A 20578-nucleotide genomic window follows, 5' to 3' on the forward strand; every position below is an offset into this window, starting at 1 on the left:
AATCATATGGATTAGTATTCAAATATAATCCTAATATAATCCAAAATCAATAAGATTGAAGTGTACACGATTCTATGCTGAAAAAATTCATTTGTTTCTATACTGATAAAGATTTTCTCCCTCGAATTTTCCATGTAAATAGCTGCAAAGCTAACATTTTTGACAGCAAAATCAATTCTTTGAATCATGCTCAAGCTCATCTCTTCCAAATTCAAACCATCGAAATCCCTAACCGGAATTCAAATTTCTCTGTTTCACCATCTCTCCAGCACCTCTGCTCACTCGACTTCATCAAAGACTGCACCTTTCAGTCGAAATTATTCTGGGTTTTGGCTGTCTAGGTTTTTCAGTCGAGTGAGGAGCTTTTGCAGCGAATCGGTGGGGAGAGAGTGTTTGAATTATGACGTGGTGATTGTTGGGGCGGGACCTGCTGGTTTGTCAGCTGCAATTAGATTGAAGCAATTGTGCAAGGAAAATGATGTTGATTTGTCTGTTTGTGTTGTGGAGAAGGGGGCTGAAGTAGGTATGAAACTAGCCATTTGCTCATTCAAAATTTTAAATTTAAAGAAATATTGAAGCAGTTATAGATTATGCTGGGGATTGAGAAAGGTAGAGAATTGCTAACAAATTGAACCTCTAAGCAATCTGATTAAATGGAGGTTATATATATGAAGTGTGTTTCTAATCAGTAACGATTTGTTATGGGATATGCTCAAGCACAGGCAGCCTCTGCTTTTCTGTTCTTCTTTGTCATTAATTCCCTCTGTTTTGTACACTAGGTGCTCATATACTATCGGGGAATGTTTTCGAGCCTCGAGCGTTGGATGAGCTTCTGCCAAATTGGAAACAAGAGGAGGTTTGTGTGTTTTTCTATTTAAAAAATATGTTTTGGAATGTAGCTTTTCAAGATTATAAAAATTCTTTAGTTGGGATATGAATTTTATGACTTGGCTTGTGAACATTGTCTTCCTAGCTAGTGGGAAAACTACAATCCAGTTTGCATGAATTGCATTAGCATTTAGATAACATCTTCCACACTGGAGAGGAAAAATGAATTCAAGTAACTTCTGACAATTTTTGCTTCTTCTATTTCAGTTGACAAACTTTCAATCTTACTGATAAAATCTGACCTTATTGTGTGACAATGATAGAAAAGAATATTCTTTTGGTTTTTTGAATGATATTGCTACATATTAATGGTCTTCGTTGCAATGTTTTAATTCTAATTATCAACACAACTTCCAGGCACCCATCTATGTCCCTGTTTCGTCTGATAAATTTTGGTTGCTTTCTAAGACTCGAGCTTTTTCCTTACCATCTCCATTCGATAACCGAGGAAATTATGTCATAAGGTAATAACCTTTGAAGCCTCTCCCTTAAACAAAGTCTTTTTTACTGTATCTTCTCATGATCTTGTTTATGGTAATATGAATCATTGGAACCATGTACCATCCAATGAGAAAATAAAAGTTCATGATCATCAGCTCTACAATCAGGGGAGACGTGATCAGACTGAATTTATATTTCAATATGTAGACTAATTTAGGAACTGTTGCTTGTGACGCATATATTAATGTGAAGCTAGTTCTGCAGTTTGAGTCAGCTGGTGCGTTGGTTGGGTTTGAAGGCTGAAGAATTAGGAGTTGAGATATACCCTGGCTTCGCAGCTAGCGAGGTACTTATTGGTTGGGGCTCATCAATGTTATGTTCGTTAGTTTATACTCTCACTCTATCAATTTATTCTTCAGATCCTATATGACTCAACTGATAAGGTAGTTGGCATTGCTACCAATGATATGGGAGTGGCTAAAGATGGCTCTAAAAAAGACATTTTTCAGCCGGGTGTGGAATTAAAAGGCAAGTCATGTTGTGTACACATTCTTCTTCATGGATATGGATCTTTGGGTGCGGGGTACCATACTGTGGATATTGCAATTTTTAGATATAGCATATGTATTGTGCAATAGTACTGCTTCTTATAGTATAGTAGTAATAAACACTGATATCATATCACAATTTGCTCCGTCTTAAAATGAACAAGTAAATGGTTGTCTCTGGCACTAAGCATCTCGTTGTCTTGTGCTTGATGCAGGCCATGTGACTCTATTTGCAGAAGGCTGTCGAGGGTCTCTATCAGAGGTAATTCTAAACGAGCTGTTATCTGTATCATTACCAAGAATATCTTGGCAGACATATGGGGATGTAAATTGATTTGAGATCATATGATACACGCAGAAAGTGATAAGTAAGTACAACTTGCGAGAAAAAGGGCACGGGCAACATCAGACTTATGCTTTAGGAATTAAAGAGGTATATATGCAGCATTCTACGCGAGAGAGCTCCATTTTCCTGCTGAACCTTGCACATTAGAAGGTCTATTATTTTCTGGTTGTGAGCTTCTCATTATCTTCTTACATGCACCTCATCTTTGTATGCTTGTTGCTACGAGCCTCCATAAAAATGTTCTCTAAGGACAGTTCAACAGTATGGAAACATTGACACTGATAAAATTCTTTTGTATATACGAAAACGAGATGTATTATTGCATGCCTTCTAACTAGTAATCCTCCAGTATGACACTAAAACATCTAGTTTAAGAGCTGTGAACCAACAATTTTGCTTCCATTGTATCCATGAAACGAACCTTGTTCCTTAGATTATTAATTTGTCAGGTTTGGGAGATTAATGAAGACAAGCATCATCCTGGCTCTGTGCTCCACACCATAGGCTGGCCCCTGGATCCCAAGACCTATGGGGGATCTTTCTTGTATCATATGAAAGATAAACAGGTAGTTCTTAAGCATCAACATTTCATACAGACAGAGAAATTGTAAATTCCAATATATCAATAGCTTTTATTTGCTAGCATTTATTTTAGTTCCAAGTTTCCCATGATTACTGCATGCCACTTGCGTTAATCGTATCCTCCAAATTTGGGTTTCTCTATATTTTTCCTCTCCATAGGTTGCTCTTGGATTTGTGGTTGCCTTGAACTATAGCAATCCCTACTTGAATCCTTATGAAGAGTTTCAGGTAAATCTTTACCAGCTCGTTCGTATTTATTATTATAGTGCTTCACACTGGATTCATCAACATACAAAAATTTTTGCTTAAAGCATGCTTACTGATCTTTCATGAGAGTTCCGAATATGGTACTGATCTATCTTTATTCTCTCTTTCTCTTTCTCTTCAGAAATTTAAGCATCACCCTGCAATCCAGCCTCTCCTTGAAGGAGGTACTGTCCTTGAGTATGGTGCTCGAACGTTGAACGAAGGAGGCTACCAGGTGAATCAGGAAGTTCATTCTTCTCTAACTTTCAATGAAACTGGACATGAAAAACAAAAGAAATAACAAATAACTGAAGAATTGAAACAATCAATTGTATTGTAGTTTTATATGGTCATTAGAAGAAAAGTTCTAATGTTCAGAAAATAAACATTATGTGTTTCCAATCAGGTTCAATTAAAATATGATGTTAGTTATATTGCAGTCCATACCATATCCAGTTTTCCCTGGTGGAGCAATCATCGGATGTTCGGCTGGTTTCCTGAATGTACCAAAAATAAAAGGATCCCACACTGCTATGAAATCAGGTATTGATCTATTATTTATTTTTAAAGCTTCATCTGATGGACTTTGCTGGAAGAGAAATCATAATAAAAAATCTTTCATATTTTTCGTTAAATTATTACTCCTATATTCCAAATTTAAAGATAATGAAAAGCTTCCCACTGTATATGCTTTGCTCTTTACCTTAGAGCGCAACTATATATGTCAATCTAAATCTCTCTCTTCTTCATCAGGAATGCTAGCTGCGGAATCTGCATTCCGAGCACTTCGCGAAGGCTCATCATTAGAAGCCTTCTGGGACAGTTTAAAAAGTTCTTGGATATGGAAAGAGCTTCACAGTGCAAGAAATTATCGACCGGTGAGTGTAATGATTTGTTTAAAAATAATTATTTGAGGGAACTAAAATATCTCTTACTATTTGCAGGCATTTGATTATGGTCTTTATCCTGGTCTAGCACTAAGTGCTTTGGAACAGTAAGATTAACTATTCCTTTATTTCATCAAAAGCTTCTTTGTGAAACGTTGTTCTAGACTTGTCGTCATGTTTTATCTGGTACGTTACCATCTGTTTGGTGCTTCCTTATCCAGTTATATAATGAAGGGTAGATCTCCATGGACACTGAAGCATGGAAAACCTGATCATGAGGCAACAGATGTAAGGTCTTTTCTGACGAGATGTAAAATTTCATGGGGCTAATAATCATGAATCCATGATTTATATACCTATTTTTCCTTACCTATTAAGTGAAGGCGGCGACTATGCTCTTTACTTATTCTCGTCATACTTGAAACTGCAGGAAGCGCAGAAGTGGAACCCGATTGAATACCCAAAGCCTGATGGCGTTATATCTTTTGACGTACCAACATCTTTGTACAGGTACCCTCTCTCTCTCTCTCTTTCTGTCATATTATATCAGTCATGTTTGAACTCTGCTATGACATGGTTTCCAATTTCTATTTTCAATTTCTTTCAGGAGCAGTACAAATCATGACCACGACCAACCAGCTCACCTTCGCCTGAGGGACCCAAAAATTCCTGAACTTGTAAACTTGCCCGTATACGCTGCACCTGAATCAAGATATTGCCCAGCTCGTGTGTATGAGTAAGTACACTTAATAACAAAATCATCCAATCCGACCCGTTTTATCTCCAGTCCTCGTTGATGATCCTTGCACGAATCATAGGTACACCGCAGATGAAAATGGCCGTCAGAAGCTACAGATCAATGCTCAAAACTGCCTGCATTGCAAGGTACAGTCGTTACTAATTCGTATGCTCCATACATCGTTAGAGCGTATCAAGAATCTTCCAGAAACAACTCAACGTGAAGTTGCTACCATGAAAAAGATGCACCGATGATGCTATCATAATGTTGTGATTCTTTGATAAAGTCGTTCTAGTTGATGAGTTCGATTATTCTTTACGTTCTGCAGGCCTGTGATATTAAGGACCCGAAACAGAATATCGAGTGGACAGTACCGGAAGGCGGCGGAGGTCCCGGATATACAGTCATGTAGGCAGTTTGCTGTTTAATTTATGGTACAATTAGATCCCTAACAAGGTTGTGTGAACTAGTGTTCAATTGAACTTACATGATGTAATAAACTGTTAATTTGGAATTTGATCAGTGAACCACAATTTACATCACATCTGGTTTCCCATGTGAGAAATTTTATTGCAATTTTTGTATTCTATGTTGCACGTTAGTTAGTGTGTTCACTGTGTGTTTCCATATTTGCAATGCATTTTTTTGTTTTATTCAAGTATGGAATATGAAATATTTGATTCAGTTTTGATGTGACACATGCACATGTAGTTAGGCATATTGTAGGTCAAGCAACGCATATATTCTACCTACTATAAAAATAAAAATTAATGATTTTAACTGACTATACCTAAAAAGGTGCTGAAATATTGTTGTTTACTAAAAATAAAAAAATTGAACAGAGTCATGTGAAGTAAATAAGTTTTACTACTAAACATAATACTCGAAACTCAATACACTAGGTGAGAGTAATGAAACAAATATGGAGCAACTCAAATTGAATAAACTGCCTACTGAAACCAATATTGTGCATTTTTACCTAAACAAGACTAACAAAGTAACTGAGCTAAGAGATGACAACAGAGATTCATGACATATGCGGCCTTCTGCCCAAAAAGCGTGCTTGTTTCCATGTCTAGTCCTTCGATGATGAGTCTGGGGCACGGTCCTTTTCCATAGAAGATTGCATAGAATTTCTAAGCTTCATATCGGCCGTCTGCGATTGCTGCTGCTCCTGCTGGTGCTGCATCTGTTGCTGCTGAAACTGATGAAGTTGACGCTGCTGAAATTGGTGCTGCTGCTGCTTCTGTGAATGTAGCTGGAGTTGCTGAAGTTGTTGAGCCGTCAGCAATGTGTTCATTGTGTGACTGTTGGAGAAATATTGCTGATTAGCTCCGTAGGATGCAGGAAAGTTCATCATAGCTCCGCCATTAGACATTGGCTGACCAGTTAGAACCTTGAGATGCTGAATCTCTTCTTTCAAAGCGTCGTTCAAAGCTGAAGTTCAAGTGAAGGAGAATATCTGTTAGCTTTTATTGTGTAGGATGTGAATTACATATCAACTCGGTTATTCAATCTTCAAATAATATAAGCATTAAACCAAAATTCTTCCCTCATCAATCCTATGACAGTTCATGCCAAAGAGTAACATCAATCTATTCTTCATTTTTTATTTTTCACCTGATTCATGTTTACTTCTATGACATTAGTAGTAAAGAAATCCAAATAGATTTTATACTTTGGAAGATCAACAAATTCTCTAGAGCAAGCACTTAGAAAAAGATTTCTTAAGAAAATTAAATTCAGCAATGATTTGATGCATAGATGACGAAATGGTCAAATAATCTAACCACTCAAACCAACATACTAAGATTAGCAAGAGTAAATTATCTTAGATTTTAAAGCCAATACTCTACTTCCTTCCCAGCCCCATTCTGCATCTTCTTATTTCAATTATTTCAAGAAAGCTAGATAGGAACGAGTGTGCAAGAAACAAAAGGATAAAATGTACTATTGAATATAGTTAAGCGTAGATATTTTTACCATCTTGTAAGTGCACTTGTTGTTCCATTGTCTGCAACCTCAGTTTGAGTTCACTATTTTCAGCTGTAAGACCATTGGTATCTCTCTGCTTAAAAATGTAAGACACAATTAACATTCTATAGATATACTGATTACACGGGCAACAATATTAGAAAGAAAAAACACAGAAACATGCATGATTGCACGAGCAATGAATATAATAACCAAAGAGAAGAACTGTGCAATTCTGTCATTTCAGCTAAGCCAAATCCCATTCATTTCCAGATAACACATTGCATACCCAAACATAAAACCCTAACCAATTTCTGACACAGCAAATTATTCATTAAACTCTTCCTTTCAGTCCTCTTATTTACATAATCCATCTATTGTCTAGAGGTGAAGTTTCAGTCAACAAGCATATGCCTCAGAAGATGTACCAAGTTGTTTCTTTTTTTCAAGGGAGCAGGAAAGTGGGATTGATTATTGGAGCTCGCAGCCAGAATGAACTAATAATTGATGCAGTAAAGAGGCTAAAGTCACCTGCAGTAGAGTTAACTGTGCGGACAATGAAGTTGCTTCTGTTTGCAGAGTCTGTACTTTCCTTTCAAGTTCAGCTATGTATCTCATTTTACGTTCCTTTGATCTTGCTGCTGACTGCCTATTTGCCCAAATCCTGTTAGAAGAAAGCATAAGACATGCTGGTCAGATAAAATAGCACAAGGATATTAAGGCTATCTCCTCGTAATGGCATATTCTTATGAAACTTAACTGTTAACATTCCTATAGTAACTGACACGCTAACTGCACTGTAAGACATAAATAGATGGCTACTGGCAATTCAGACAATGAATTGAATTGGCAATATTCTTCACATTCTTAATGTTGAAGGCATGATGTTATCTTCAACTAAACACAAACAGTGATGTACATAACTGTAATACAAATTGACTAAACCTGAGAAAGTACGAACAAAAAATTAACATGGACATGCAGGATGCAAATGGCATATTCAAAATTTGCAAATTTACCATGCAAAAAAGTAATGGAGTCAGAATGAAAATGCTACCTCTTAGCACGCTTTGGATCAATAAGAGCAAGCTCAGCGAGCTTAGCAGCAGACATGGCCTTCTTAGCATCAGCAGAAACGGGATCTTCTGAACCAGACATGAGCATCTCTGACTTAATAGTAGTCGACCCATCCATGGACTGGCTATGCTGATGCCTAATCCTCGGTTTTTCAGATAAAGATTGACCAGCTGCTCCCAAGGGACCAGATGAAAGACCTTGCTCCGCTGTCATTGCATTAGACGACTCGCCAACTTGGAATGATGAAGTTGCAGATGTAGAATTGAACTTATCCATGTCAAGATACATGGAAAGCAAGTCATCCTCCGTGTCATCAGAAAAAGAAGGCCCATCCAAGCCACCAACAACCCCCAAATCACTGTCAAAGCTAATATCATCCGGAAGTGTAAGAATCTCAGAGTGAGCACGACGATGACCAATATTCTTCGGTGGATTGTCGGGCATGCGGCTTATATCATGACTAAATTGCCTAGAATCCGACTGCATACCATGACCAAAATGACCCTGCTCTGATGAACTACCTGGTCCCAACGGAGGTAAACTCGACGTACCAGATTGCTCCAACTTTGCACTGTAACTACTCCCAGGTGGAGAGAAAACAGGGTATCTCCCCGACGGCGGAAGTGCGTGAGATTTATCCTTATCCATCATCCACAATCTCTAAAATGCACAATCTCCAAAACCAAACAATTTTACTTTGAAAGCCAACAAGCTCAGAAGACTAAAGACGAAGCAAATGCCTAACAATCTAACTCTTCGAATTTCTCGGAAATGACTGCCCCAATTTGAAAATCTCCTAAACTGGAACCAGCCAAGTAAAAACCCTAAACAAGTAAAATTTCTATGTTAACAATAATACTTGAAAAAAAATCACCAGAGCAGCTCTAAATTGCAAATCCTAATCACAAATACAACCAAATCACATGAACTCAGCTAAAGATCTGCTTACTCAATGAGCTTCAAACACACTTTTTTACACAATTAAATAGAGAAAGCTCACAGCATTAAAACATGGAATGCGTACATGAACCACAGAAAGCACATCCATATATTAATAGAAAAAGCAAGGAAATCCGGAAAAAAACCAAAAGACATAAGAAAGTGCTTACGACAGAATAATTTTCTAATTCGTTTTTCTCTCTCCGTGTTTTTTCTTCGAGATTAGATCTCCAAAAGAGGTGAAGTGAGGGGAATCCAGAACAGCTTTATCACATGAGAAATAGAGAAGAGGAATCACATCTCACATGGTGAGGAGAAGATTAGGAAGCTTCAGAGAGACGATGAGTATATACATACAGAATATATACACACACACGGAAAGACACACAATTATGTGTCTATCAGTGTGTGTTTGTGTGTGTATAATGAAAATGGATCGATTATTTTATAGTGACGTGCTGATATGGGCAATGGGTATGGACAATCGGCCCGATAAAATACTCCCTCCGTCCCGATTAAAAGTCGCATTTTTTTTATTTCAGTTCGTCCTCAATTAAGAATCACACTTCATTTTTACCATAAATACTTCCTCTGTTTCATAATAATGGAAGCGTTTCTTTTCGGCACGGAAGTTGAGAAAAATTGTGTAAGGTGAGTTAAGTAAAGGAAGAATAAAATAGAAAATGAAAAAGATAGAGAGATGAAGAGAGAAAAACGTAAGACAGAGTAAAATAAGTATGGAAAAATGTGTTGACTTTTACTAAAGGGAAATGACTTTATTACTATGGAATGTACCAAAATGGCAAAATGACTCTATTACTATGGAACGGATGGAGTAGTAAGTAGGTCTCATATTCCACTAACTTAATTCACTCACATTTTATTAACAAACCAATATAAAATAAATGGATCTCGCGTTCTAGTAACTTTTTCAATCAACTTTTCTTTATTGTTACATTGTTTTCAACCAACTTTTCTTTACATTTCTTAAAACTCGTGCCCAGTCAAAGTGTGACTCTTAATCAGAGACGAAGAGAGTATTTCTTATTTCATTTTTTAATTTTTATTATTAAAATACTATAGTATTTCCTCTATTCAAAAAATACAAATGTTATTAGTATTTAAAAGAAAGTATTACATTTTACATATATTAATGGTGTTATATTTTCTTAAAAAGAGTGAGTAATTGCTTAAAAAAGATGTCATAATATGGGTTAGTTGAAAAAAATTGAAGAAGAAAAACACAATAATTGATTGACCTTATTTTGTTGTTGGAAATTTTTTATAATTGTTAACGGTTATAATATGATTTTTTTTTATTTTGTATCCATATATTCACACCCCAATATTAACAAGGAATCAAAATAAATGATGTACCTTACTTCTTTTACAAAATAAATGAGTATCTCGGGATTAAGATTATGTTGTTATATCGTTCTACTTTGCTACTATAAAACAAAATTTTGAATTGCTATTATGATAGTACAGTATAGTAAATTGCAACAAGGTTAGTAAATTTGAAAGTGGTTCTAATAATTATTGGTTTCGAATTGTTTTCATGTGGAATAAATTAATAAACTATATTTAATGATTATGAGTTGTAAATTAGGAATGTAGTTAAATGATTTCAAGGGGTGGATACAATCATACGACGAGAACAAGATGGAATATTAACGCATGCCTATTTTACGGCATTATTTTTTAAATTTGAATTAGCTATTTGGGTAGGTTAATCATGAGTGATTTAAGACATGATTGTTTGGTATTATCCAATCTAATTCAAAGGATTTCAAAGGTATAGTATTAGTTATGTTCTTAAAAAGTTATGCCAATCTTTATCAATGTCATACTGGTGGTTAGTAGACAGAATTAAAGGTATAGTATTAGTTATGTTCTTAAAAAGTTATGCCAATCTTTATCAATGTCATACTGGTGGTCAGTTGTCAGAATTCTGTCTGAGAAATTAGTCTGATTCCTTAAATTTTAAATTTTTGTGTTTGTTTTGGTTTTTAATTAAATTAGGAAAATGATCAGAATCCGAGAACAAGGAAAATTAGTACAACTTTCTATGATTCTGAATCCTAACTATTCTTAGATATTCTTTTTTCCAATATTAGAACCCATATTTAAACTATCCATCATAATAATAAATATAATAACATAATTATTATTATTTGTAATTAATAATATATTAAAAAATTTATATTATTAAATTTTTTTTATAAATAAAAAATAATAAGTATATTTTTAGTTTGACGTTTAAATTAAACGTAATTTAAAATCTTGATATTTTTTCCAAACACAAGAAAATAAAGTTATTAGAAATCATATTCTCAGGAAATCATTTTCATTGTCAACTCTACTTTCGTTAACCAAACATGGCCTATTGAGTAAAATTCAGATTCTTAGTATTATACTTAAAAATTTGGTATATCATTTATAAATTTTAACTAGTTTGTTTGCTTATGACATTTATAATGTCGTCCACAGCAATTATAGAATGATTTAATTAGAACCAACTGGATATATACATTAGACCTTAGTTAGTTAGAAATAATAAAGTAAACATTAGTAAATTGCATCTTAGTTAGATACTACTATAAATTATTTTAATCAAATATTTTATTTTAGATGATTGAGTGACGTAGTCACGTAGGGTCGCGTATATATAATCTTTAATATCCTTTTTCATTCTAACCCTTTTATATTGAATTTATTGGACCCATGTTTACTTTGTTGTATCTTACTTATTTTATTGGGTCTATGAATTAATATTTCATTGTTAAAAGGAGATTTTTAATCAAAAAGTTATTCAACGTTAATTCTTGCCTATATTATAGTAAAAAATGAAATATTCGTTCTTGGCTTCTGAATGCAATTTTAAAAGTTACATATAAATTATTACTATACTATTAAGTTGCTACAAAAGCATTTTAATTCATTAATAACACGTTTGAAAATACAGAGTGAACCGAAATATTATTATAGGGAATGGTTTTTTATTTAGTTCATCATAAGTGCATTGTAAACTTGTAGTTCACTATACAAACATTTTAGTTCACTGTGAAATCGTTTAGTTCATAACACGAATTTGAGAACATAGAGTGAATCACAAATATGCTAAAGTATGGATGCATACCGGTGAAATAAACCGATTCCACAATAACAAATGCATACCGGTGAAATTAACCGATTCCACAATAACAAATGCATATCGGTGAAATAAACCGATTTCAAAGTTGAATTTTTTTTACCCCTTCCTTCAATTGTACATATTTCTTAGTACACATTGATTATTTTAAAACTGATGCACGAGGTATGGATGAACTGCTCTATCTCCAAGAATTATTGTGGCATAGCATGAAAGTTGCACGATCTTATCTCTAGTTATTGCAGACAATGTAGCGACTCTTCCTCTGTTTCGAAGCTTGTGAGGCTTTCTACATTTCGAATCTACTGAAATTTTAACTTATGATTACTCCACCGACACTGTTTCGCTGCAAACAACAAAATATCCAACTAGGCTTCACAAATTGTCTCACACATTTGTCCATTTCCTAGCATTTTCAAATACTCTGCAAGTCGACAAACATCAAAGAGGAGAGATTTGCTTGCATCCCCTTTCACGTCAGACGGCTTGAACCGAGCTCTCACTCATCTCACAAGCGCTTTTTTCTCCTAATCTTATTCGATGATCGAAGAATTCAACAGCTTCAAAACATGTGTCTAGGAAACGACTCTGTCCAATCCCACTGGGAAGCAGGAAAGGAGAGGTAACCATCAGATGTAACATATAATTAGACAACAATCTGCATCTTTCACGTTTAATCTCATCGTCTGCAGATGTCTCTGTGGTATGAAAACATATATCTGTAGCCATGTGCCACAAGAGAATGCTCTCGTCTAATTCCACATCATTCTCGTTGAAAGTATTTGTTTCTCTCAAACCTTTGGTCGACCCAGTTCTTATGCATCCAATCTTCTTCCTTAGCATTTTCTCTTATCATCTTACCAAAAATCAATTCTTTTAAATCAGCATCCACAAACCACAGGTTCACTCTTCCAAATGAAGTACTTGTCGATAAACTGATGAATCCACTTGACTTTACTAGACATCGGCATGTAATGAAGACAGTGTTTTAAGAGGTTGCACTGTCCCACTGAATTAGACCATCGCTTCATTGTCGGCCCCACGTGCACCATAAAACTGTATATTTTTTATAAAAATCTGGACTACTTTAAATACGGCTTCTTTGTCAAGCATCGCTCCAAGAGAATCATCATTCTATCAGATAGGGAAATCCTAATAAGCGCATAGACTTCAAGAAAAACGGCACTCGCCAACAAGGTAAAAGTGATGATGACATCTGGTAATGCATCATGTTCTTGAAGAATAAGGCCAAGAAGGCGAAGAATGTAGCAATGGTGATTGCAAAACTGAGATGGCGAAGTATGATTTCAAATAAGGAGAAAGCCAAAGGCAACTTAGTATAGAACAAGTCGAATGCCAAGCCTAGTTCAACCTCAACTATGAGGAAAACATCATCCCATCGCAAGTCCTTGAAGTAAGAAACACTGATTTCCCATCTTGAATGCTAAGAGTCGTGTCCCCAAACAACTTTTTGAATGTTTTGAAGAAAGAATACGCCACAGATAAGATGTTAGCAATTCTTTCATAATCCTCATTGACTCCATCAGGAAGATCCTGTGACTCGATAACCGATGACGAAGGGATGGTCTCAATATCTCCACCAGCACCCCCTGCGACAATAATGGGATAATGTTGATAACTGACGACAACGAGGCACCTCTTGTGACGTCAATGGAATGAGGTCAGTTTTCTCAATCGATACTCTGTAACTGTATTTCTCACTAAAAACAGCATCATCAACAAGTTTCGCGAGGTTGGACCCAAGATCCGACTCATCCGATTGAGAACCACGAATCTAATCTTTACTCGTGGCGAAGAGAGCCAACTTCTCTAGCCGAATTTGATGAGCCCGACAATGAGAATCAACAACTATAAAATGTTAAGGCTGAAGTTGGAGAGTGACTTCATAAATTTGTAGAGCGTGGTGATAACTTGGAGGGTTAGACCGAGTAAGTGTCGAGGCCAAAGCTCGTTGTCGGCCATAGCATAGACAAAGATGCTGTCGGGGCCGCCGAGGTGCATCAGGAGGAAAGGAGCCACATACTCAAGTTGTCGAGCATTTCTCTTGACCTATTATTTTGATCGAGAATGGCTTTAGACCTTTCCAAATGAGGTACAATCCTCCCATACTCAAGCATCCACCTTGTTACATTTTTCCTGTCGGTAAATTGTTTTACATGCCACAATATACGGAGAGAGAACTGTTCAACTATGCCTCGTGCATCAGTTTTAAAGATGATCAGTGTGTACTAAGAAATAGTACAACAAAATGAAGGGGTAAAAACACTCAACTTTGAAATGGGTTTATTTCACCGGTATGTGTTTCTACAGTGTTAATAATTCTCATTATTTTGAAACCATATTTCCTTAGCATGTTTTTAATTAGTTCAGTCCTAATGACATTGTCTAACTTAGAACGTTTTTTGTGATATTTAAGATTGACATGATTATGTATATTAAGGCTTCCATTGACGATTGTGCTAGAGGTCGACTACCTTCTATGGATTTAGTTGAATTTTGAGGTCCCTAGATCAAACAATGACATCAACGTGTTCAACCACTCCGATGACTTCAACAATATTTTATATGGTAAAACACCAATAATATTCTTCACGGCCAACGACCGACTCTAAAACATGACGTAGTATGTCGACCTTCGTGAAGATGCTTTACATGCCGCAGGACCTCAAACGTGTTCTTTTTGCGGTTAAGCACGAGTTTAGGCAAAAAAAAAGTAAGAGTTTAGGACATTTGGTCAAGATTTGACAACAATTTAGTGGCTACTTTTCCACTAAAATTCTATTGTTGGCTTCTTTTACTGTTTGAATTTTAAGATTATATGTATTTTATCGTTTATAACAAGTATGATTTTAAGATTTCAATTATGTAATTTTTATTGAGTAAAGGTCATTTTGGTTATAAACGCATGATACGAATTTGGTCCAAAATATTCACTTTTTGAAAAACATATCCATAACAAATGCAATCCTTGTCGGAGTGGTTCTTTTTAAAATTCCGTAAAAGAACTAACGGTTATTCTATTGTGCAATTAGCGTCGACAGTTAGTTTTTTTACGGAACCGTGAACAAACTGACTACTTCGGCGATATTTTCATTTGTTAAGGACCTGTTTTTCAAAAGGTAAATGTTTTGAGCTAAATTCGTATTTTGATCATATATTTAGTACCAAAATTGACCTTAACTAAAATTTATTAAAACTTCATTTTACAAAATCAAATAAAAAAACTATTTTCACATTAAAATATGCATTTCCTTCAAAATTTGAAAACCATTTCACTCTACAATTTTATATAAAACCAAATGAAAGTATTTTTATAATAAAAATATGCAATTTATTTGGAAAATAGAAGGCCATTTCACACTTCAACTTTTAAGACTATATTTTTAGGATATTGAGCTAGAAACACAATGTATTTGATTATTTACTTATTTGTATTATATATTCAAGATTACTTTTAATTGGTATGACCATTGTGCAATTAACTATAATTTCGAGGCTATTAAGTTAGAATATCAATAAATTTTGTCTAAAGTCAACTGACTATGCAAAAAAAAGTAGACTCATGAGTTGACTTCACTCCAATAATTTAAACTACAGTTAACACTTCACAAACAAACATTGCCAAATTGAGGCTAGAATTGATGACAGTGCTCCGAAATTATTGGTGATTAAATATGGAAATTCGCATGAATCAGTTTCTTCTGCTGTTGTTAACTTTCCAGATTGCTATCGACTTCGCTGTATCGGAAATCTTTTTCGAAGAGCGTTTTGAAGGTAAGCTAGCAATGATTTTTGCTCTCTAAATTAAAGCGTCGTCCACAAAAATTTATATAATCGGAACAAAATCATGCGATTTTTCGTCTTAGCGGTAGAATTTAACTATAGTTTTTATGAATCGATGCTGCCTATTGCTATTAGGTTTATATCACCGATGAACTAGAACACATGACCATGTTGAAATTGTGTGATTTGTTTTTCAATTTGTTTTGATGTTGGTGTTTGATGATTTGAAGATGAGTGGAAAAGTAGGTGGGTGCTGTCTGATTGGAAAAGGAGTGAAGGAAAAGCGGGTACATTCAAGCACACTGCTGGAAAATGGCACTCTGATCCAGATGATAGAGGTATAGTTTGTTTGTGTGTGTGTGTGTGTGTTTTTAGGTGTTTGGTAGATATTATATGAGATAGTAATTAGAGAGTATCTATTAGTTATGTTTGGTTCTTTTTTGTGAGGCAGAATGAATGCACAATGGTATATCATTGTATTATGTAGTGCATTCGCAATACGTATAGTCCTTGTTTATAGTGAAGAAGACGAGGTAGCTAGTGTTGAAAGATGAGCTTGACACAACTAATTGGGGAAAACTTATACTACCAACACGTGTTGAACATTATACATATTTTTGCATCTCCCTTGACGTGAACATCGGTTCCATGTGATGATAACAACACTATGAGGCTAACTTACAATCCTTGCTTTACCGTAGAGAATTGTGTGACTTGAAACAAAGAGGGGCGCTGTTGAGAGAGCAGCTTTGGCTGTGGGCATTAGTCGTGTGAACACTTCTATTCTAGTATTTTGGGTGGCATTTATTCTTTTATGCATTCATGTCGTGGAGGAACCAGTCAATTGTTTACTATGAGATTTGTAGCTCTATCTGATATGATATAGCTATCTCGAGCAGGTATCCAAACGTATAAGGATGCCAAACACTATGCCATTTCTGCGAAGATACCGGAGTTTAGCAATAAAAATAGAACCCTTGTGTTCCAGTACTCCATAAAGTTCGAGCAAGACATTGAATGTGGTGGCGGTTACATTAAGCTTCTCTCTGGCTATGTCAACCAGAAGAAATTTGGCGGTGACACTCCATACAGGTCTGTTATCCTTATTGACTGTTTCTTATTTTTTCATGATTTATTGCGAATGTGGCTCTACGAACATGGTCTAATTTTAGCATACATATTAGTTTAGCCTTTATTTTTGTGTTTCTCATGTATGTGTAATTTATTGTATACAGCATGGTCATAGGAAGTTGATACTATTTTGGAATGAAAACTTAAGCCAGAATTTATTAATTCTTCGATAGTCATTTTCTTGTTTACCCTCTCTGCATGTGCCTATTCTATCCTTTTATTTTAACTTAGTGCTGATATCATCGGCTAACTATTAATCCTTGTGGTTGCCACTATCTACGTGCAGCTTGATGTTTGGACCCGATATTTGCGGCCCTCAGACCAAGAAGCTTCATGTCATACTTTCATATCAGGGCCAGAATTATCCAATTAAAAAGGATTTACAATGTGAAACCGACAAATTGACTCATTTCTACACATTCATCTTGAGACCTGATGCGACATACAGTGTCTTAGTTGATAATCGTGAAAGAGAGTCTGGAAGCATGTACGATGACTGGGATATCCTCCCACCTCGCAAAATTAAACATGTCCGTGCAAAAAAGGTACCAAAAGATACCCATCTCTATTCAGTTTTACACACATACTTCTGGTTTCTGATAGAGCAATAGTGCCTTTAGTGAGCACCCTAAACGCTATGGTTTTTGCAGCCAGCAGATTGGGACGATAGAGAATATATTGACGACCCTGATGGTGTCAAACCAGAGGTATGTTACTCCTAGTTATGCTTAGACTGTAAAATGTTGTATCCAGTATCCTCCAGCTAGGACTTCGAGTTCCCAAATTCATGAAGCATTTTGACAATTGCAGGGTTATGATTCTATACCAGCTGAAATACCTGATCCAAAAGCTAGAAAGGTTTGTCGAGCGTTAAGTTGTTCTATTGACAACGTTTACCAACTTTTGTTATGATAGCTTAAGCACGAATACATTGCTAGCATCGATTGTCGTTCCTTGTAGCATTCCTTCAACAATGTCTCCCTCTAACACTCTCTTGTAAGATAAGATTGGTATTAACTGCTAAGTCTAATGTATTTTCGTTGGTAGCCTGCTGACTGGGATGAAGACGAGGATGGAATATGGAGGCCGAAAAAAGTACCCAACCCAGCTTATAAAGGCCCTTGGAAGCCAAAGGTACTATTTCACTTACTTCACAGCCAAAGTTGCTTATTAATTTTAAGAATTTAGATTCTAAACTTTCTTTACATGTTACTTCAGAAAATCAAGAACCCGAACTACAAAGGGAAGTGGAAAATTCCTTGGATTGACAACCCTGGTAGGCCTCGACTATACAAGAAAATTTCATAAGCTGGTAGCTTGATGCTGCCACAGCTCTTTCTACTCGTTGTTATTTACAGATCTTGAGTGGAAATATCTACAAAACAATCAAGTGCACTTCTAATCTTCTTGATTTCTTGCCACAGAATTTGAAGATGACCCCGACCTTTATGTGTTAAAACCAATAAAATATGTTGGTATTGAAGTTTGGCAGGTATAATGCTACTGACTTTACTTAATACTATCAGATTTTTTTTTCAGTTTGTGTATATATGAAGAATATGATATCTCATTAGTAATTTCACATCTTTATCATGCAATATGTAGGTGCAAATAAATGTCTTAGACATATGTTCAAAGAGCCTTCTGTTGAGGGTTCATTGCACTTGCAGAATATATTCATACACATCACACCGTACTCTCACACTATCTCGTTGCAGGTGAAGGCTGGTTCAGTGTTTGATAACATATTGGTATGTGATGAACCACAGTATGCAAAAGAAGTTGTTAACGAGATACTGGCAAACAAGGAGGTAAGAATGCTTTTAGATTGTCGATACTTGCACGTTGTTGTCTTGATTGCTAGTATGATGTTGTTCGGCTTAAATACCTCAGATTGAAAAGGAGGCGTTTGACGAGGCAGAAAAAGTGAGAATAGCAAATGAAGAGGTAGTAAGTTTCCGCACAACTTTTAGAACGATGCAATCACAACACCTTCTACAAATTGACCCTTATTCTTCTGATAAAACTGTCTGTGCAGGACACTAAAAGAACAAAAGAGGAAGACAAGGATCATCGACGACGTAGAAGGGTACGCTGCTCTATCGCCTTCGCTCGTTTCTCTGACTAACTAATCACATAGCTTTTACTTTTTGTGCATACATTTAGTCAGCATACACTAACTTACTCATTTCATAATTGATCATCTTTGTTGTTGGTTGATTTAGTGAACTAGTTTGTAATTACAACTTATTAAGTATTACTTGAATCATTTTCTTGCAGCATGATCCTGATGATTACTTGGATGACTACCATGTCAGCTCTCTCTCTCTCTCACACACACACATCAAACACACAGTCATGCAGTTTCTTTATGAAAGCTTATTGTCATCATTTTCTTGATTGCAGGATGAGCTTTAAGTTATGCTTCCAGAAAAAATCCTTTGGCTTTTATGGGAATGCAGTTCAGAATTTATAGTTTCAGATTCTAGTCATTTATACAGATAAACTTTTAAAAACTTATTCTGATTTAACTAAATTATCCACCTGAAAAGGTGAAGATAATATGCATGTATAAAATAAAATAAAATAAAATGCTACTAACCCATGAGAGCGTGCTCGCTCTTTATGGCTTAATTTATAATAAAATTTAGATAATTATGATTTTGAGTAGAGAAAAAGCTAGTCGCAATCTGTATTTACTATACAAATATTTTTTGTTTAAATGAAAACGTATATTCGCTATATAAATACCCTGAATTCGTATCTAGAAAGATAAGGTTTTAGAAGTGAGTGTGTATTAGCCAACCAATAAATACAATTGATTTTGATCATGACATCACATAAATATTTATATTTTCATAACTACGTAATTTCTATTTAAATCGACCTAAATTTCGTTTTCGCAGGGTCGTTCTTCCTGGAATTATCATTTTCAATAAATTAATATTACAACTATACTACAACTGCACATCAAAGTTTAACTATATACCAAAATTTCAACTCTAATTTAAAGCACTTTTCCTATGTATATAAAACTCTCTTTGTCAACTCATAAATTTGAAAAGAAAATAGGAGTAATCCAAGTAGGAGACCAAAAATTAAAAATACAGTTGTAGTTAGTAGGTGGCCAACAAAGTCCAATAGCTGTCAAAATTAATATAACCCCACATTCTCTTTACTCGATGCATATTAAAATTCCATAATTGCACATATTTTTTCACTCATCTGAAACTATAATAAAGAACTTGTATTATTATTCATCAAGCTTCTAATGTATGCATTTACCAATTAATGTTTTCACTATAATTTTGCTTCCTTTTTTTGTTTCTAAAACATTGGTTTAATCCAATATCACAAACATTTTTCATTTTTTTGTTTTAGGTCCTCAATGTTCTGCAATAAATATAAATTTAGGGACTTACAAGAAATCCACTAAAAAATTATTTTACATGGATTTAGAGGCTTTGTAAATAATGAAAAACTTACTATAGCAGGGGAATCAAATGCTAACTAATTCTCAATCCAGAACCTAGAACTTCAATATTATATTGGAAATTTCTTAACATATAGATATAACTTTATCAACATAACATGTAAATTTAAATCTCAATACAAAGATATAATTTTATCAACACAAATCTATTGAGAAAGTTTTGTCTTTGTGTTGATAATTTTAATACATAATATTGAGATAGTTCTGAGTTCTGGATTAGAAGATTGGTTTTATTTTAACGCGACCCTACTATAGTATATCTATATCTATGCATACTTATAATCTATATATATTATGAAACATGATTATTGGTGAAAAAATAAATTTCAAAA

The 20578-nt window shown here is 35.0% G+C and overlaps 3 protein-coding genes across 5 annotated transcripts; 2 read left to right on the top strand and 1 right to left on the bottom strand.

Moving 5' to 3' along the window:
• The first annotated feature begins 26 nt into the window (after nt 1-26).
• ETFQO (electron-transfer flavoprotein:ubiquinone oxidoreductase) lies at nt 27-5219 on the top strand. Of its 2 annotated transcripts, XM_048102239.2 has the most exons (18): nt 32-523; nt 780-856; nt 1246-1352; nt 1594-1675; nt 1749-1857; nt 2093-2139; nt 2236-2310; nt 2673-2789; nt 2965-3033; nt 3194-3286; nt 3492-3594; nt 3805-3929; nt 3996-4045; nt 4160-4226; nt 4369-4448; nt 4546-4674; nt 4757-4823; nt 5006-5219. In XM_048102239.2, exons 1-18 carry the CDS (start codon nt 187-189, stop codon nt 5087-5089), a joined length of 1818 nt encoding a protein of 605 aa, XP_047958196.2. In that variant the 5' UTR covers nt 32-186; the 3' UTR covers nt 5090-5219. The 2 variants fall into 2 exon arrangements, 1 of the variants encoding a protein (XP_047958196.2); XR_007173440.2 differs by lacking the exon at nt 5006-5219 and having other exon boundaries at nt 27-523; nt 4160-4231; nt 4757-4786.
• Nucleotides 5220-5526: 307 nt separating this feature from the next.
• LOC125201698 (putative transcription factor PosF21) lies at nt 5527-9086 on the bottom strand. 2 transcript variants are annotated; one of them, XM_048099914.2, is made up of 5 exons: nt 8838-9086; nt 7709-8552; nt 7183-7315; nt 6661-6748; nt 5527-6114 (listed from the first exon to the last, which is right to left on the bottom strand). In XM_048099914.2, the coding sequence occupies exons 2-5, from the start codon at nt 8377-8379 to the stop codon at nt 5753-5755; spliced, it is 1254 nt and encodes a 417-aa protein (XP_047955871.2). In that variant the 5' UTR covers nt 8380-8552; nt 8838-9086; the 3' UTR covers nt 5527-5752. The 2 variants fall into 2 exon arrangements, with proteins under 2 accessions (XP_047955871.2, XP_047955872.2); XM_048099915.2 differs by having other exon boundaries at nt 6661-6745; nt 8838-9085.
• Nucleotides 9087-15443: 6357 nt separating this feature from the next.
• On the top strand, nt 15444-19431 carry LOC125205030 (calreticulin-3). Its single transcript, XM_048103832.2, has 14 exons — nt 15444-15613; nt 15853-15960; nt 16522-16714; nt 17040-17298; nt 17404-17460; nt 17564-17611; nt 17801-17887; nt 17972-18029; nt 18178-18245; nt 18472-18564; nt 18647-18700; nt 18792-18842; nt 19034-19066; nt 19160-19431. Exons 1-14 carry the CDS (start codon nt 15514-15516, stop codon nt 19169-19171), a joined length of 1221 nt encoding a protein of 406 aa, XP_047959789.2. The 5' UTR covers nt 15444-15513; the 3' UTR covers nt 19172-19431.
• Nucleotides 19432-20578: the final 1147 nt, after the last annotated feature.

Source organism: Salvia hispanica, chromosome 2, assembly GCF_029641045.1.
Source record: "Salvia hispanica isolate PSC_SH4W2 chromosome 2, Shi_PSC_v1, whole genome shotgun sequence".
NCBI lineage: Eukaryota > Viridiplantae > Streptophyta > Magnoliopsida > Lamiales > Lamiaceae > Salvia > Salvia hispanica.

Bases quoted from the DNA above. Each gene is read 5' to 3' on its own strand.
- LOC125205030 (XM_048103832.2), top strand. From the start codon at position 15,514: ATGGAAATTCGCATGAATCAGTTTCTTCTGCTGTTGTTAACTTTCCAG. The intron at 15,614-15,852 runs GTAAGCTAGCAA...GATGATTTGAAG, and splicing joins TTTCGAAGAGCGTTTTGAAG to ATGAGTGGAAAAGTAGGTGG. The intron at 17,461-17,563 runs GTATGTTACTCC...TGACAATTGCAG, and splicing joins CTGATGGTGTCAAACCAGAG to GGTTATGATTCTATACCAGC.
- LOC125201698 (XM_048099914.2), bottom strand. From the start codon at position 8,379: ATGATGGATAAGGATAAATCTCACGCACTTCCGCCGTCGGGGAGATAC. The intron at 7,316-7,708 runs GTAGCATTTTCA...TTCTTCTAACAG, and splicing joins GATCCAAAGCGTGCTAAGAG to GATTTGGGCAAATAGGCAGT. The intron at 6,115-6,660 runs GTAAAAATATCT...CTTGAACTTCAG, and splicing joins ACAAGTGCACTTACAAGATG to CTTTGAACGACGCTTTGAAA.
- ETFQO (XM_048102239.2), top strand. From the start codon at position 187: ATGCTCAAGCTCATCTCTTCCAAATTCAAACCATCGAAATCCCTAACC. The intron at 1,676-1,748 runs GTACTTATTGGT...TTTATTCTTCAG, and splicing joins CTGGCTTCGCAGCTAGCGAG to ATCCTATATGACTCAACTGA. The intron at 3,930-3,995 runs GTGAGTGTAATG...TACTATTTGCAG, and splicing joins GTGCAAGAAATTATCGACCG to GCATTTGATTATGGTCTTTA.